A 12,244-nucleotide genomic window follows, 5' to 3' on the forward strand; every position below is an offset into this window, starting at 1 on the left:
CTGTAATATATATAGAAGTTGACAGTACTTAGGTATATTTCTCACTACAGCAAAACCAAAACAAAACAACCCCCCTACCCCCAAAAGCTAAAGGCCACACTACAGAAAAGCACTCACCTCAATATTTGTAATCACCATTTCTCTAAAAACATAGGCAATAGTACAATCTTCAGATTGACATTTGACACGAAAGTTGCCATACTCCATTATATCTGGTGGATCAGGCCAATACTGATGACATTTGGTCTGCAAAGAAAAAAAGAAAGTACAAGCCATGAGCTTACAATTAATATATTTTTTCTCATTTTCTCATTTGAACAGGGCATCTATGTGACCCAACTATCTCTTCCTACATCAACATTCAGAGAGCTCAGTAATGTTATTTATAACTGTTCTGGTTTGTTTTGTGGAATGTGTGCATCTGCACCTGAGAACAGCTTGACATGTTGGGCCTGATTCTCCACGGCCTTGTGTAGTCATTTACACCCGTGCAAAGTGCATACTGAATGCCAAAGTTGTGATCCTCACATTCACTTTACACAGGTGTCAATGAATGACTACAGTGTACAAGCGGGTGGAGAATTAGACCCATCACATCTAATGGCATTATTGAACATCTTTAATCCTCAATGCCTGCTTTCTGAGATTTAAAACCCCCCACGACCACTGAGCAATCAAATTTTTGCTGATCATGGGATAGTAACAGAGTTTCTGTAAAAATACAACCCAAGTTTTTGTTGGGTCAATGAAATTCTTGTTTTGCAAAAACGTGGTCGGAGCTAACAGGTATTTTTAAGTGCTATTTTCTTTTTTTGAAATCTCACAGGAACATATAGTAATTTTTTTTCAAGTGAACAACAATATTTTGAAACAATATCAATTTAATATTACAAATCATGGGTGTACACGGATACAAAAATGGAGACTGGCCTTGAAGACTGGATCAAAATGTCAAACCTCAGTGTTGTTCCCCCATAAATTTACGAATATATATCCAGGGGTCAAAATAACTAATTACAAGGAGATTTTTTTTAAACTTTAATAATGCGTCATTTTGACCTTTGCATATAGTTTTGCAAGTTTTAGGAGGCATTAAGGTTGGGTGGGCAGTATAAATTAGCGGGATTACAGTGGGGATTGGCAAGAGGAAGAGAAACTACATTAGTGAACTAGGATAACAGTTTCTTTGTTTTGGAGAACAAAAGCACTGCAGCTGATTTTAATGAGCTGAAAAGGCTTTTGCCAGGAGTACGCTGGAACAAGTATGTTTAATGTGTGATTTACACTGGAGTTTTCAAAGAGGATGCTGATTTTTCAATTGAATGACAAATATCAAGGTATTTACTTTTAGTCATATTATCCTTTTCCAGAGGGTGGGGATGGGGGGGGGTGGAGATAAACAACATGTATTTAGACTATCAGAAAACTATAGTATTTGTCTTCAGCCATAGACCAAGGTTGCATAAATGGATGATTGAATAGTCCAGATTTTACCCCCATTTGGGTGTTTGTTTTACATATAATGGCCAATGGGACAGACTATAGAGGAGATAAAGAAGAAAGCCCTAAGTTCTATACAAGCAGTGCTGCATTTCACTCGCGTCCATGGGGGCAATCTTAGAGTTCTCAAGGCTAAAGTCTGTGCCCAAATACTACATGGTGCAAAATTATGGGGCTGAAAGAATACTAGTGAGTTAGATGTTGTGTCAAACACGTTTTTAAGGAAATGTTCAGCCTCTCAAATACACCCGACTTGCTTTACTCAGGGCAGAGGTAGGGGAATGTATTATTATTTTGACCAAAGCCAATGCCTTTATACTAATTATTGGCTCTGTATTTGGCACATGAATCAACAGTGCCTTCCAAGGTTATGTCTGGAAGAACAGCTCAACAAGCTACAAACTCAACAAGTTCACCATTCCCTCCATTCTTTTGTACAAGACGACTTTGGCAAACCAGTAAAGTGCCTAAAACCACTATGGCTTATTGTTAAAAACAGCCTAGTCAGCAAGCTGTAAATTGGCCATTCAGCAGTCTCAGCTTGACCAAGGCAGGAGGGGAGGGGGTTTTGGGTGCCTCAGAAAGGGCAGCTTGACCCCGCGTCCTTCCTGATAAAAATTGTGTTAAAGTTGCTGATACATGCATTTTAAAAGTGCAGGATGTACCCCCAGGAATGTCTATTGGGGTCTCAACGCTGCAGGCTCTGGAAAGACCCACACCTGGTTAATCAATAATCAAAAGGAGCCTCTTGCTTGCCCAGTGGAAATGCTTGCTTGACAAGTTTTCTTTAAGGGACATGTCACTGTATTACTAATGTATAAATAAGGGGGAAAAGCTTGAGATGGTGGGGACTCTTCAAGACTGCTCTCTCCCTCTGGATGCATCTTGTGTTCCCCACTGGCAGACAGGCTGCCACTGTGTCACTCAAGAGCCACACTCAGCTTCGGTAATTATGGAGGGTTGAGGGTGTTTTATTGATCTTGTTGCGGACGTGGGTAAGTGCTTGAGACCAAGTAAAGTTTAGCTTTTAAGTGAAAGCACTCTTGTGTTGTCCTGTTTGTGCCAGCCATCTATTGGTTGGACGGCCGTGTCTCCCCTGATTTATTTCCTGACACCACCTCGCACAGAATAAAAGTTACCAAGTGATTTGGGTTGAAAGAACCCCAGGTAACACTTCGGACTTTTTGGAACTTGACTTGGTTAGGACTGTAAGCAGAAGGGTGAAAACCATAACTAAGCTCAGAGCAAAAGATATCAGTAACCCCTGGATGTAGCATACAATAAATATGTCTTCTTGTCTTTCTCAATTAAAGAATATCCACAGATATGAGCAATATTTGTATATTGTGAACAATACATTAAGGATAGCCTGTTGTAATAATTGGGACTTACAAATTTACCCTAATTGTGAGCTCAACTGTGAAAAGTGAAAGTTCCTAAAATGTCACAATAACTAATAAAGACAAATGTTAATGGGAAAAACTGAAAAAAGAGAGACAAAAAACTAAATATGTCCAAACAAAAAGGCCTCCTGATATAACTCAAGGACTGTGTTAAAATTATGTTTGATAAACAAGGAAAGTGTGGAACTGGAAACCAATGCACCAAAACTGGTGTGTCAGAAATTAGGTCTAACTGGTGGAAAAAATAACAAGGGGATGGGCTATTCCACGCCTCACTCGGTTCTGGGGCCCTTAAAGAAAGACTTTGGAAAACGAAGTGGCTACTGGAGTGAGTTTCACCCTCATGGCTGTCACCCCGACTGTCTCCTGGGATCAGGGCCGTCTTTAGGAGGATGCGGGTCCGGGACATAGGCGCCGAGTTTCTAATCTGCTGGGGGATGCTTACTCCTGGCTCTGCCCAGAGCCTGACCCCACCCCACCCCTTCTGCCAAGGACCCACTCCCACCCTGCCTTCACCCCACCTCTTCCCCACCCAGTTCTGCCCTCCTCTCCCCTCCCCCCTCAGCACCTCCTGATCCGTGGCAGGCGGTAGGCGCTGAGAGGGAGTGGGAGGCGCTGATTGGCAGGGCCCGCCGGCGGGCAGGAAGGGGAGGTTTTGGTAGGGGGGTTCCTCCCCCCCCCCATCTGCCCATCCCCGTTCGCCACCTCACCCTGCTTGCCCGGGGTGTTCTTAGTAACTGGTTATTGGTTTCTCAGCTTTTCCTGTTTTTCCCCTCTCCTAGGTTTCCATGGATGACTGTGTGGGAAAGGAATGCCATCCTTTGCAGGATCTCTCCTAAGTGCAGGCAAAGCCAGTCAAGCTCCTCCTGCTTTCCTTCAACATAACTGAAAAGGACTCCAAAAAAGGGTGATACTAAGGCACCCTGGGATTCTGTCAATTCAACAGTTTCCCTCAGCAGATCCCACAGTGAAGAGCTCTAGTGGAAGTTAAAGTTGTTTAAAGCTCACTACAAAAATGCTGAAAGAGGACAGAACCATCTAGTCTCTTCTGGTATGAATCTTTCATCAGGTGGATGCAGAGGGCTTACAGGTGCGGGGAGGTATGGTTAATATACACCAGGGCTAGCTTTCCTGAGTCTAGCCTCCAGTTTAGTTAAAGCTGTTTTCAAATATTTTTCAAGTTGAAACATTACAGTTTCTTAGCAACAACACTGCTGTAGAGTGCGTGCACTGCTTTTGAATACTCAAGACAGCCTGGTTAAGTTTCTCTCAAGGATTCTGATTAGATTTTAATTTAGGTTAAGCCACCTACATATCTTAAAATTTTCTTCTCGCTTAGTAATTGCAAATAAGGTTATACATCTAAAAGCTCCTTTATACTTATGTACATATATACCTCCACAACCAAAAATCATCTTTCATATTGTCTCAACGTATATATGTGAAGCTTATATTAGATGAGCGATACCATACACCTCTACCTCGATATAACGCTGCCCTTGGGAGCCAAAAAATCTTACCGCGTTATAGGTGAAACCGTGTTATGTCGAAGTTGCTTTGATCTGCCGGAGTGTGCAGCCCCGTCTCCCCGGAGCACTGCTTTACGACGTTATATCAGAATTCATGTTATATCGGGTCGCGTTATATCGGAGTAGAGGTGTATTCCTGAACAACTTCTCCTTTGGGAGAAGAGCGCTAATCACAGAAACTTAAGCTATGGCATTATCATCTCTATAACTCTAACTCCTCATCGATTCAATCATTATATTTTATTTTGTGCCAGTTGGTTTGAACACCCCATAAAATAAGTAAAATGATAACATAATTATTTCTGGCATGTTTTTCATGAAATGCTTATACATTCTCTCTCATCATGCCATCTGATTGTCCCGGAAATGTTCACATTTTGGATCTGCGCTTGTAGAGAGAGAAATCATTGTAAGAATACTCTTCCCTATTCTGATTGTATTTAAAATAAAATAAATAAATGAATGGAGATATCCTATCTCCTAGAACTGGAAGGGACCTTGAAAGGTCATCGAGTCCAGCCCCCTGCCTTCACTAGCAGGACCAAGTACTGATTTTGCCCCAGATTCCTAAGTGGCCCTTTCAAGGATTGAACTCTCAACCCTGGGTTTAGCAGGCCACTGCTCAAACCACTGAGCTATCCCTCCACCCTTAAAACCCTAGCAACCATATAAATGAAATGTGTATCAAATCTTGCAAAATCTTTTAGACTTTTCCACAAAATAAAGTAATTCCTTCCTACTGGGAAAAAGACTTCAAATCTCCACTAGGTTTTGAATTTGACAATTCTACTTTTCCCATTAGCACTGTGAACCAATAGTCCTCTGTTTTCTCACTGATCCATATCCTGTAGTCCCTTTTAAGGTGAGTGGCATATTTATTATTTAAATTTTCAAAAATTGCCTGGTTTTAAGTTTATATCACTGTATGAAACTAGAATAATTTATATGAAATTTCAAAGTGCATTGATGATTTTCTGCACTAAACATTATGGTTTGCATTAAAAATACCACATTTAAAGAAACTTCAGACTTCAGAAATACCATTAAAACAACATTTTGTGTGAAAGATTTTGCAAGAAAAATTATTCATTGCCTAAGTCAGTTTCTAGTCAATGGAAGCTTTGCTTAAATGAGGACTAATTAAGAACTGCAAAATTTCAACCAACATGACTAAATATTTATCTTACTAGAGCAGTTAAGATTTTTACATGGTTCAGCCAATAAACAGCTGTCAGAGCTTGGAATAGTTTAAGAATTCCATGAAAGTTTTTTTCCTAATCCACTCTATATAGCTGAAATGATTCTCTCCAATTTTCTCCATGGCTAGTAACATTATCTGGACTTTTTGAAAGATGAGTGAAGGAGATACACCCCACAAACTAACTCCCTTTCCTGCTGACAAGAGAACAGCAGCTCTAAAATGGCCAGTGACCTGCTGAATGGTTATGATCGTGTTTAAATGTCAGTTTCTTTAAGACAGTACAAAGTTAAAAAGTGAAATATTGGAAAATTTCAGGGAGATAACTATGATCAGAATCATGGGTATTTTGTCACTATCTGAAGGGTATTTAATTACCTTACCGCTGCATTTTCTAAAGGATTTTGAGCCTCCCCTTTTGGTATCAATTTTTTTTTATAATAAAAAAAAGCAATTCCCTATATCTCTTGATAAATCAGCTTTTTCAGGCACTGAGATTAAGTTTACATCTTCATGTGATCAGAAATATGTAATTCAAATGGTTTGGGAGAATGAGAGAAATAGTTTGTTCAGTAGAATTTTTTCTCCCCACATATTAATGGGGCCACTCAAACTAGATATAAGAATGTACTTTGCCCTGTGAAAGGATCTGTTTTCAGTTCAGTGATTATTAAAACAGCACTTATACCTCTGGGAAAAATGTATAACAACTTTAATTGATAAACACCATATACCTTAGATATTCAAGCTATACATTCACTTTGTTTCCCTCAAGATTTTCCTGATGACATTTTCTTCTAACAATCATTTTTAAAACTTACCCCAAAGACTTCCAAATAGCCACACGTTGTTAATAATTTGACGTAATGTTTTTTAAAAACGTTCTCCAAAATACAGCATGAAAGAAGGTATCCATTTTAATGGCATTTAAACAAGCCCCACTCCCATGCCTCCAAAATCACCCTTAGCTGAATTTACTGAAAATTATTTTAAAATAATCAGTTAGTAACAAGACTTTCAAAAAAAGTAGTGATCAAGATGAGAATATAATGCCTGCTAACAACATTAGACTGAGATTTACTTACGGGTCAGAAAAGAGTGAACAGCACAACCAAAACATGTGATTACCTTTTAAACAGACTCAGAAAAGCACCACAATGAAGAAGCCTTTACCACGTTTATTGTCCCCTAGGAAAAGGAATAGTCCAGCATTGATGCGGACATGGAAACCATGAGACAGACGTCACAACATGGATAAATGTGAAGACTGTAACTTTATTAAAAGCCAGTGGGGAACCACTCCCGAATCATCTGGTAAGGCTGTTTCACTGCAAATTTCAACTGGGCACCAATGGCTCCAGATTCTAGAAGCATAGGGGTGGGAATGAAGGCAGTGTCCCTTGTACACCCTCCTGCCTGCTTGGGATGCTGGCTGGAAGCCAGATCCACAACCACTTCCCCTCCTCCGCTCAGGCTGAAGAAATGAGATGAGGAAAGCCACATGCTGCACAACACATGCAGGCATGCCCACTTCTGCACAATGTTGTACTCGGGGCCCATACTCAAAGCAGCCTTTCTTGTTACAGGGACCTTACATTGGACCTTATTTAACCCACCGACCCCACTGGAACCCATCAAAGTTGCAAGAATGTAATTTAATCCCACCCCCACAAGTGGACCTCTGATGCTGGATGGAAGGTGAAACCCACCCCCACAGCAGTTTGTCACTTGGGGAAAGTCCCTTCCAGACCCCAAATAAAGTTTGGCAGTCAGCCTAGCTTCCTGAGTAAGAGTGCAGCTGGAACAGAGTCCACGTGGCTATCTGCCAGCAGCAAGAGCAAGCAGATGCCATCACCTCTCCTGCCCTTGCAGGCAAGAGCCAAATCAGCTGGCCCCTCATAGCCCTGTAGTTCAGTGGCAGCAGGACTAGGCGGGACAGGCTCCATTGATGGATGCCATGAGGCAGCCCATCCTGTGATACAGGGCGGTGGGGAGAAGGAATGACCATCACCCTTCCCATCCCTCATACATGCATGGAGCAGGGAGAGGAAGGGGGAGCTGGGGAAGCACCAGTAGCACTGCCTCAGTTGCTCCTGCTTTCGATCTCCATTTTTCTCCTTTCACCCAGAGAAGGAAAGGAAAAAGATACTCCTTCACCTCCATCAAAGATGCACCCCGGCTAGTGGAGTGAGCATTACCAGATATCATATTCCATACCACTAGGAGTTGTGCCTATTATTTTAATTTTTCATACCAATGTATTACATGAAAAATTCTCTTTGTTTCTCCACATGATCATTCTTCATATTTTTTAATGTAAAATCATTAAAATCAGACCGGGGTTTATAAATGTTGATCTTGAGAATTGTGTAAGAAAACTAGCAGAGGCATATTCAGATATAATGATTGGGGTATCTGAAAAGAATCATCCTTCATGCCTGACGGGGAAAACTGAGTTAAGAAACTGGGAAAACTGATGAGCAACTTTGGTTCATGGAAATGAGAGTGTGTCAGTTGTTGAACATATGAATATTTCTTTTTGAAGTGAAACATGTAAGACTGAACTGGAAAAAAATCCTCCTCGTAAATGATTAATTATGCCTCAATTTACAGGCTGAATTTAGGAACCAAGGGCCAAAATCACTCCTGTTGATACAGGAAAGTGAAAGTTGCCGTCTGTGGCCCAGAGGGGTTCAACAGTCAGGCTTGCCAGTGTGTGATACAAGCAATCACAATGAGTGACAAACTATAGAAATGTGGAACACCTGTGGTTTGTTGTATGTCATGCCATAAGTGACATTTATAAAGGTTTTTAACTATAACACCATGAGAAAAGGCTTTTTTCTCATTGTGTAAATTAAATAAGCTAGTTTAAAAAAAAATCAACAAATTCCATCAAATGCAGTCATAAGGATCCCCCTCCTATGCACCCTCACACACAGGTTGTCAGAAGGGTCTGAATTCTGGACCTTCATATTCCCACACAGATCTTTACCCTTGAAGCTACAGGATTATCTTCTTTTTTTTGCAGACCAGCCTCTAGGGAGGGATGGGATGCACATTTAGGCAGCAAGTTACACAACTATTTGGTAGAAAGAAATAGAAAGTTGGAATCAGGACTCCTGGGTTCTATCTCTGTCTGAAGGGCAATGGTGCTTAATGGCTGGAGCAGCATGAATGACAGAAGGATTGTAGTGTCACCACCCATCTAATCGAAGGGATTAAGTGCCATGGAAAACACTGTACTGAAAAACTATGCTGGTGAGACATTCCTTGAATATCTCAGGCTTCAGTAAAGAAATATCTAATCTGTTTAAACATATTTTCACCTTGTAGATATCTGTAATTAACTGCCATCATTTTAACAGACAGAAACAGAATAAATCTAAATGCTTTGCAAGGTCCTCCTCCATTGTGCCCATCGAAGAAGCACTACCAAAATACCTGGGGACATGCAAGACAGTTGTGTGTGGCCTGAAATCATCTTAGTCTAAAAAGCTGGAAATTGTATTTACGAATGCAATTTCTGACTGTCTGGAGAAGCCTGACTGAGTTGTAGTGATGAGAACATGCAAGCAACTGGAGGGCAGACAACCCAATAACTTATTTCTATTTGATCCATTAAAACAATGAAGTAGGATTTACAACAACAGTGTTACATTTCAGTATGTGTCAATTTGGTGCTCTCTATCCACGCACATAGATACATTATAAATTATATATATTCTAACTATATTTTAGATGTTAAAATATTACAGGTGAAGTTTTTAGTGCCACTTATAGTTAAGTTCCCTCACCCTTTCCAATATAAGACTCTGCTTTCAGTTGCTTATAACTTTGCCAAACTTTAACTATTAGAATTAAAATATTTCACATTGACTGCTTGCCTCAGGCTTTTATTTTTTAATTTCAACTGAAATAATTCAGTCATTTCTGAAAATGAAATGACAGGAAATACATTTTGCCCATGTTAAAAAAAAACGTACAGATATTTCATTGAGGTTAGTGCCTCTGTGCTTCGAGGGAGGGCTTGTAATTTAGCATGGGGTGGTCTTGGTGTCAGATGTGCTTTTTGTAACCAAAAAAATTGCCCAAATTTGGCTAACTTACAGGCCCCCAAAAAGTCGCAGTTCACACATGCTCAGCGGAGACTGGTTAGAGTTTGGCAGCTGAATTCTGTGAAGATTCCATCTGCACTGGGCATTCTACAGCCCAGGGCTTGCAGTACTTTCTTTACAATGGCTCCTCTGGACAGCTGGGTGCCAGGCATCATAAATAAGAGCAGGGAGATTGTTCTGCACTCTTCCTGCTGTAGGCAGCCTGGACAAGGAGGAAGCCACCTAACCAGAATGCAGAGGAGTGTGGAAAAAGGGGGAGACATGGGAAGAAGGGGGCAGCAAAGGAAGGGGGAACTAGGGAGCACACTCTTCCAGAATCTGGAACTGAACACAGGTGTCCCGAGTGTCTACATTTCTCAGCTGCCACTACATACCTGTGAAACCCATTGGCTAAATGTGTCTCTCATCCCCTTCAAGTGTTTGGTCCACAAAAAGGAGAGCAATCTTACCAGTTATTCCGTTAGCTCAGGCAATGGAGATCCGTGCTTTGGATTTAAAGGTGCAGAAGCTACTGGTGACCTAAGCTAGGGGTCTAAATGGTTTAACATGTTATTTCTGTCTTTTGTTTGTTTTTTAAGAAACTTGGAAATTATATCTGAAAGATGATGGTTGTGAAATCAAGCACTCAGAAGTTGGGAAATGCCAATTTAAGGTTGCCCAGGCAACCTTAATTTGCCCCAGTCCCCAACCCCGTGTGTGTACGCATTATGATACAGTCACCTAGTATTATGGTATGGTTACATACAATTTTTTCTCTACGGGACCCATTCTTAGTTCAGTGAATGGGTGGCCATCACTGACATATTCAATACCTTTGTTACTGTATTTATACTAGTTGTAATAAAACTTTGTCCTTGCTAAAAAGTATCATAAATCCAAAATTGCTCTTTAAGATGGCGAAACAACTGTTGCCAGAGTTAAGGTTTTTAATTATGCTTCTGTGAATGGCTGTGTATACTTGACTGTACCTAAGGATCATGCCTTAACCCTTACGGCTTTAAGGACTTGTCCTCACTAAGGAATTGAAGAACAAACTCTTAACTCTGTCTCCAGAATTTATAAGTCTGCTCGAACTTCCCGGCCTTCCTTCAGCTGTCTTAAATTGAACCTCCAAATATTCACTCCCAAATAAACCAGCTCCCAAACCAGATTCCCAACCAGAATGTCAGTTTCAGGAATTGACAGTGCATTGAGAGTGTACTTTGGGAACACAGCTAACGGTTGAGGAGGATTTCTATCAGTAGGAAGGCAGGCAAAAGTCACGATCTGTCCCACCTCCCAGATGCCAGAAAAAAACAGTTACTAACCTTTCATAACTACTGTTCTTTGACATGTGTTGCTAATGTCCATTCCATGCTAGATGTGAGTGTGCCACATACACAGTTGCCAGAGATTTACTGTTAGTGGTATCCGTAGGACTGCTCTAGTGCCCTCTGGAGCTGTGCGCGTATGTGCCCGCACTCTCTTACTTCCTTCCTGCCAGTAACTCTGACAGAGGGGTAGGAGGACGGGTTATGGAATGGACACGAAGAACTATATACACTAACTACAATAACTCTGCAATATATGACAGAAAAGTTCAAACCATTGGGAAAGAAGCCTTGCAAGAGCAAGAAGGACAGTTCCAGGCAATTGTCATGGGTAGTAAATAGGAACTGAGAGGTGCAAGGCTGGCAGGGCTCCTTATGCCGGCGCATAGATGCATGGCTCCAGAGGACGCTAGACCGGTCCTACAGATACCACTAAGGGAAAAATCTCCGGCAAGTGTGCACGTGGCGTGCACACATCTAGCATGGAATGGACAGAACACGCACTCAAAGAAGAATCTTTACTACTCAGAGCAGTGCTCCCCATTTGATCTGCCTCCGAATCCTTAAACACAGCAAGTTTATATGTCATCCATTCACTAGCTCAGGGGTGGGCAAACTATGGCCCGGGGGCTGCATCCGGCTCTCCAGACGTTTTAATCTGGCCCTCGAGCTCCCGTGGCCCATGGGAGCTGCAGGGGTGGCATCTGCAGACCGGACAGCGCACAGAGCCACCTGGCCGCACCTCCCTGTAGAAGCCGGAGGGGGGACATGCCGCTGCTTCTGGGAACTGCTTGAGGTAAGCGCCGCCTGGAGCCTGCACCCCTGACCCCCTCCTGCACTCCAACTCCCTGCCCCAGCCCTGATCCCCCTCCCTCCGAACACCTCAGTCCCAGCCCGGAGCACACTCCTGTACCCCCAACCCCTCATCCCTAGCCCCAGCCAGAGCCCTCACCCCGCCCTGCACCGCCAACCCCCAATTTTGTGAGCATTCATGGCCCACCATACAATTTCCATACTCAGATGTGGCCCTCGGGCCAAAAAGTTTGCCCACCGCTGCACTAGCTGGTCATTTTTTAGAACAGTGGTCCCCAAACTGTGGGGAGTGAGACCATTCGGGGGTGCATGGCAGATCCTGGGCCAACTCCTCCAGGGGGTGTCGAGGGAGTGCCACCCAGCCCACACTCCG

The 12,244-nt window shown here is 42.2% G+C and overlaps 1 protein-coding gene across 6 annotated transcripts in view; it reads right to left on the reverse strand.

Annotated features, from left to right (window-relative positions):
* PTPN3 (protein tyrosine phosphatase non-receptor type 3) overlaps window positions 1-12,244 on the reverse strand; it is a 279,790-nt gene that overhangs the window by 16,868 nt on the left and 250,678 nt on the right. For all 6 annotated transcript variants that reach the window (XM_034761382.1, XM_034761381.1, XM_034761380.1 and 3 more), the window contains one exon: window positions 118-246. In XM_034761382.1, the coding sequence (XP_034617273.1) occupies window positions 118-246 (129 nt within the window). The remainder of the gene's footprint in view (window positions 1-117; window positions 247-12,244) is intronic.

Source organism: Trachemys scripta, chromosome 2, assembly GCF_013100865.1.
Source record: "Trachemys scripta elegans isolate TJP31775 chromosome 2, CAS_Tse_1.0, whole genome shotgun sequence".
Taxonomy (NCBI): domain Eukaryota; kingdom Metazoa; phylum Chordata; order Testudines; family Emydidae; genus Trachemys; species Trachemys scripta.